The sequence below is a fragment of the Microcebus murinus genome, chromosome 19 (assembly GCF_040939455.1).
Source record: "Microcebus murinus isolate Inina chromosome 19, M.murinus_Inina_mat1.0, whole genome shotgun sequence".
Lineage (NCBI taxonomy): Eukaryota > Metazoa > Chordata > Mammalia > Primates > Cheirogaleidae > Microcebus > Microcebus murinus.
Window position 1 is genome coordinate 42948316 of NC_134122.1, and position 6553 is coordinate 42954868.

The 6553-nt window shown below is 45.3% G+C and overlaps 1 protein-coding gene across 2 annotated transcripts in view; it reads left to right on the top strand.

Annotated features, from left to right (window-relative positions):
* Positions 1-5227, top strand: part of SLC35F3 (solute carrier family 35 member F3) — a 355820-nt gene extending 350593 nt beyond the window's left edge. The window contains exon 8 of one of the 2 annotated variants that reach the window (XM_012738244.2): positions 530-5227. In XM_012738244.2, coding sequence (XP_012593698.1) covers positions 530-765 — 236 coding nt within the window. In that variant the 3' untranslated portion in view covers positions 766-5227. The remainder of the gene's footprint in view (positions 1-529) is intronic. The other variant, XM_012738245.3, reaches the window with a different exon arrangement.
* Positions 5228-6553: the final 1326 nt, after the last annotated feature.

The following is a 6553-nucleotide window of genomic DNA, read 5'->3' on the forward strand; positions in this document are numbered from 1 at the left end:
TTCTTTGCATCTTTAATCTAGAGTCACACCGTGTTTCTCTCTCAAGAAGGCATGTCCCAGGTAAGTCTTATGTAGAAACCTATCTGAGGTTAGGATATAGACAGGTGTTTCAGAGATGAATCAAAATCATTTCTTATTACTTGCTGCAATATAAGAGGTTTAACGGTGTGTCGAAAGAAGGAATCACATTACTGAGTGGAGCAGAGGAAACTGCTGTTTGTTTAACTTGTGAGAGCAGAGCCGTTGCTCAGCTTCTAGGACTCCCCCCGACATCTGTTCATGGGACAGCCTGGTTGACTGTCTCCCTCTGTGGAATTAACAAAATGTTTTGCCAATATTAAAAATTAAAATACAGTTGACAACAACAGCCCTCCTGGGACAAAATCATACTGAGGAGGATTCTGTGGTTCAGGGAGGACCCACCCCTGCCAGGAGGATGCCCCAGGCCCCGCCCACTGTCCACGGACACGCATCCTGCCCTGTGCCCCAGCCAGCCAGGTGAGTAACCCCAGTGCTCTGTCTCCCGCAGTGGTTGACCACTACACCAGTCAGATAGTCTTCAACGGGGTCCGGGTCATCGCCATCATCATCATCGGCCTGGGCTTTCTGCTCCTGCTCCTCCCGGAGGAGTGGGATGTCTGGTTGATCAAGCTGCTCACCCGTCTCAAAGTGAGGAAGAAGGAGGAGCCTGCGGAGGGCGGTGCGGACCTGGGCTCGGGACCTCAGAGCAAGAACAGAAGAGCCCGCCCTTCCTTCGCCCGCTAACGCCACTCCTCTGGAACTCAGTGGTGACGCCCTCGTGGTGGTGATGGGGAGGTCTATTCCTGCCGGGCGGAACCTCGGTTGGGTAAGGTGTACATACCTGTACAGTTTTGGTCATCTGCGGTAAGTTCTATGGTATTTATTGGCATGTCCAATTTGCTTGCACTTTTCCACATCAGACCTTCCACGTAAGGGTACCAATTTGACACGAAAGGCGAAAGAAGGACCTCTCAGCGCTTCGTCAATGAATGTAGAGTGGGTTCGAATGGTCCTTGCATAGACTGTTTTGGAAGACTGACGTTCTTGACAAGCCAGGGCAAATGTTTTGAATCTTAGCAACCGAACATGACATTGTACACTGTGATTATTTTTTTCAGCTATGGTAGGTCATATTCTGTTTTATACCAGAGCTGTACTCTTAATTTTAAGGAATTTCAATGAACCAAAAGATAACTGTCGATTAGTTTGGGTGGAGGGAGGGAGGGATGGCTGGGATGCAAAGAGGTGAGGCAGAAATGGATCATGGACATTGAAAACCATCAGAGGACAGGCTTGTGCCAGGTAACAGGAAGGGACAGATAAGTCCAAGCCCCGGCTGGTCTGCTCTCACGTGTCTGAGTAAGATCATGCAAGAGAAACGCTACAGTGCCTTCTACAGAATTTTTGTCTTTACCTATGTGAAGCGAGGTGACGTGATCAGTCACTGGCGCCGTCTTATCATTTAGATGTAAAAATCTTTAGAAACAAATAAAACTATATGTGTGTGTGCGTGTACAAAAATGGCAAAGCTAATGACCAGTGTATGGGGAACGTGGTCTGCAGTGTACAATATGCATATAAGGTAGATTGTGCAGGAGAGGGCTGCTGGTTGCTTTTACTTCCCGACCAAGACTGAACAATTATTTACTGAATCTGTAAACCTTTTTATGAAACTTTTAAGCACCAGGCTGTTTACTTACACACTTTAGGTCTGCCAGAAAATTCTATCTGTGATAGATCTGTAAAGAGGGACGGGGGTTAGAGTTTACTATTTTTGAAGTTTACATTGTTACATATGAAATGGAAACATTATTTTGAAATGTTGTCATAACCCAATGGTGCATTCTGTAACCATGGAGTCTTTTGTTTCTTGGGAGAAAGGGGCAATCATGACCTGAACTTTTTAGCAAATTATTATTCTGTTTCCATTCCCTGTTTGGCCAAACAGATTAATAAAATATTTGAAAAAGAAGTGTCGGTGTTGTCTTGGTGGCCACTTTGTTACTGTCCCACTGTACGGGTCCTGATGCAGCCCTCGTGGTTTCTGTTCTTGCTCACCTAGACTTGCCTCCCAGCACATTCCAGGCAGGTGAGCCAGCCCAACTACCCCAGGGGATGGAAACTCTTATTATAATGTCTCCAGGCAGCTTGTTTCACTCCTCTCTCCTTCCTCCTTGTTCCTCTGGCTTCTCCCTCAAGGCACCTGCCTTCTTCTCAGCCCTGCAGGCGGCTTCCTTCCCCCTTTCCTTTGCAGATGGGTTCCTCGGCCCAGCTTACACTGGGCTCTTAGAGCTGCCCAAAGTGGCAGTCCCAGTCTCTAACCCACAAGGTCTTCCAGCTCAGCCCCCACAACCGCCTGCCTGTCTTGGGCATCCTAACCCAATTCTGGCTTTATGGAGAATTTGATATACCCGCTTTGGTGAACTCACGTAGCTGTTTCAGGCACTATGCGATCCAGTGGATCTCATTCCAGAGCCACAGAGGGCTGGGAACGGTATGATGGGGTGTGAGCAGAGAGGAAATGAGCCCCTCTTTAGTACACCTCATGCCATCACCCACACCAAGAGCATTTACACTCCATGCACCATTTGCTACATGGGGCCTAAACACCTAAACATGGCGGATCTAGTTGTCCCAAGCAGACAGCGCCCTACCCAGTGTGTCCAGGTGTGTGCGGGGAGGGGCCAGCCAGGGCAGCAGGACCCTGGACCAGTCGCCTCCACTACCCTGTTGAGCTCCAAGCCCCAGGGAGCCGAGCAAACATTTCCTTGGAGAGCCATAACTTGAAGAAGTCAGAAACCCCTACTCTAGAGCAGATTCATTTTATTCTTCCATTGAGCATAAAAGACCACGAAGAACCAAAAGAACTGAAAGCAGGGGCTTGATGTGCTATGTGCACACCTATGTTCATAACGACAGTGCTCACATTAGCCAAGGGAGGAGGCAACCCAGGTGCCCATCAACAGATGGATGGATAAAGAAAACGTAGGATAGCTGTCCAGTGGAATATTATTAGGCTTCAAAAAGAAGGAAATCCTGACACCTGCTACAACATGGTTGAACCTTGAGGACATTATGCCAAGTGAAATAAGCCAGCCACAAAAAGGACAAATACTGTATGATTCCACTTAAATGAGGTCCCCAAAATAGTCACATTCATGGAAACAGAAAGTAGAATGGTGGCTGCCAGGGGCTGGGGAAAAGGGAAATAGGGAGTTATTGTTTAATGTGTACAGCGTCTCGATTTGGGAAGATGAAACAATTCTAGAGATGGATGGTGGTGATGGTGGCACAACAATATGAATGTACTCAATGCTGCAGAACTGTACGTTCAAAAATAATTAAAATAGGCCGGGCGCGGTGGCTCACGCCTGTAATCCTAGCACTCTGGGAGGCTGAGGCAGGCAGATCGCTCGAGGTCAAGAGTTTGAAGCTAGCCTGAGCAAGAGTGAGACCCCGTCTCTACTATAAATAGAAAGAAATTAATTGGCCAACTAAAAAATATATAGAAAAAATTAGCCGGGCATGGTGGCGCATGCCTGTAGTCCCAGCAACTCGGGAGGCTGAGGCAGGAGGATCACTTGAGCCCAGGAGTTTGAGGTTACTGTGAGCTAGGCTGATACTATGGCACTCTAGCTAGGGCAACAGAGTGAGACTCTGTCTCGAAAAAAAAAAAAAGTTAAAATAGTAAATTTTATGTTAGGTATATTTTACCACAGTACAAAGCAGACTATGAAGGGTGAGGGAAATGAAAATGTTAATACTCTCTGTGGTCCTTTCAAGACATCATAAACCTCAGTGGATGTGGGAGTGGGTTGAGAGGTTTCTTTCCAGAAAAAAATGTAACCACGACTACAACCGCCGCCCCTCCCAAGGTTTTTAGCCCTGGGATGTGCTGTGGCAAAGCTGGAAGGGGCCCATAGACAGAAAATCCTAGAAAGGAAGGAGTTCCCGCTGACGGAACATTCCGGTGGCTTTGGGAGGCAGGCGCCACACCGGCCCCCCTGGGGAGTTGTCTGTGCTCTACAGACCAGTCTGGGTAGCAGTAAAAATGTTTCTGTTTTGTTGCTTTTAAAGAGTAAAAGCAAAGCCAAGACTGAGGGTACAAAGAAGAGACCAGGACTTCTGTCTGCGGATGATGGAGGCAAAAAGCTCCAGGCAGTCTCCAGCCCTCTCCTTTCTTTCAGAATGTGAGCACGTGGGACCATAGCACGCGGAGTGACCAGGCAGCCACCTTGCCACACAGAAGCCAGAGCTGTCTCTAGGAACCCACCCTCGCTGGGCAGAGCCTGAGCTCCTGCCCTTCTGGGGCCTTCCAGGATTAACAGCATTAGGCGAAAGTAAATTATGGTCCGAGACATCCCACCCTGGAGAGCAGATGTGTTTCTAAATCTAGCCAAGGTTGCGTAACATGGAATTCTTTATCTTCGGTCTTGAAAACAAATGGTTTGCCCTAAAATTAGAATGTGGTGGTGGCTGCACAGTTCTGAGAATGTCCCAGAACTCAATAACATACATACCTGAAATGAGTGAGCTTTATGATATGTGAATTATATCTCAATAAAGCAGTTTAATAAATAAATGGTGGCTCCACAAAATGAGTTAAAATTCCTTTACCCAAATCTCACAAGCAAAGAGGCATCTGCTGGGTTGTGTGTGTTTGGCTACCCAGCGTCGGATCCCTGTTTGAAATAGCACCTTGCTGTTGTCGTGGAAGCCAAAGGGGGCAGAATCTCCACTTTGGATCCACCAGGGCACAGGAGAGACCAGGACAAGGTGAACTGGACTCCAAAGAACAGCCCAAGAAGGTGGCACTTACTGGCTCATTCCTGAAGTCCCTGCTGTGGCCGTGTGCTGCCCGTCACAACAGACCATGGTTCTTGCAGTTGCCCAAACAGATCCTTCAGACTCAGACAATCCCAAGAAGCCTTCCAATAAATTCTCTTTGGTTTAAGACCGCAAGACGCTGTTTCTGCTGCTTGAGTCCAAGAGCTCTGAACAACATTTGGGAGAAAGCTGGGATGGTCAAAGAAAAGTTGGACTTTTGTTTATTTGGGGGTTTTGTTTATTTGTTTGTTTGTACGCTCTGGTGCTCACACTTCTTGGAGCTGGACTAAGTGTGGTCTAGCAGGACTTTTAGGTTGAATGGTTTTAAAGAATAGGGCCGGGCACGGTGGCTCATGCCTGTAATCCTAGCACTCTGGGAGGCCGAGGCGGGTGGATTGCTCGAGGTCAGGAGTTCAAAACCAGCCTGAGCAAGAGCAAGACCCCATCTCTACTATAAATAGAAAGAAATTAATTGACCAACTAATATATATAGAAAAATCAGCCGGGCATGGTGGCGCATACCTGTAGTCCCAGCTATTTGGGAGGCTGAGGCAGAAGGATTGTTTGAGCACAGGAGTTTGAGGTTGCTGTGAGCTAGGCTGACGCCACGGCACTCACTCTAGCCTGGGCAACAAAGCAAGACTCTGTCTCAAAATCAATCAATCAATCAATCAATAAATCAATAAATAGATAGATAAGAGCCGGGCGTGGTGGCTCACGCCTGTAATCCTAGCACTCTGAGAGGCCAAGGCGAGAGGATTGCTTGAGCTCAGGAATTCAACATATAAAAGGGCAAAAGCCTTTTGAAAGCTAGAAGCTCTCCATTCTGAATTCAAGGTTGAGTCTTGTCAAAATCTTTACCAATTGTCCTAGGCCCAGGAAACTTCAATCAACCTTGAGATACTACTGTCCTGAGTATCTCTAAATTTCCTCCCCTGGTTCTTGATCTACCACATGAAGTAAGTATCATTGACTATTAAGCATTTGGCGGTATAACAGGGCCCTTTGAATCAAAAATTTAAAACTCAAAAGAGAAACAGACAAAAAAGAGTAAGAATGTGAAATAAGAGTTACTCAAACTCAGAAAATAAATTGAAGAAAAAGCAAGGTCATCTCAGAAATGAAAACTTTACAAAATCCCTAGGGATAACAGATTTGAGTGGAGATTTCAGTAGGAGAATGAGAAAAATCAAGAGGATTAATACAAAATAAATACATAAAAAGGAGAAAAAAAGGAAAAAGCTACCAATATATAAGATTGGCAAAGAAAATCCAACATTTCTAAAGTATGAATCTTTGAAGTTCCCTAAAAGGAAAACAAAACAGTGGAGCATTATGAATATTTAAATTTCTAATTCAAGAAAACTTTATGCAAAAAAGAAGAACTGAAACTCTATAGAAAAGTCACAAGTATACCTGAGAAAATTGACCTAGAATACTTAACTCCAAAACACATTTCTACTAAAACCATTATTTTAAGAAAAGAAAAAAAAGGAAGAATAAAAAAGGGAAAAAGAAAAAAATCAGGTTGGTGTTCAATAGCTTAATAATAAAACAAAAAGCAAGATAACAGTAGGGAAATATTTTCTTATTCCTTTTTTCTTTTCTTTTATTTTCTTTTATTTTATTTTTGACAGAGTCTCGCTCTGTTGCCTGGGCAAGAGTGTTATGGCTTCAGCCTAGCTTACCATAACCTCAAAATCCT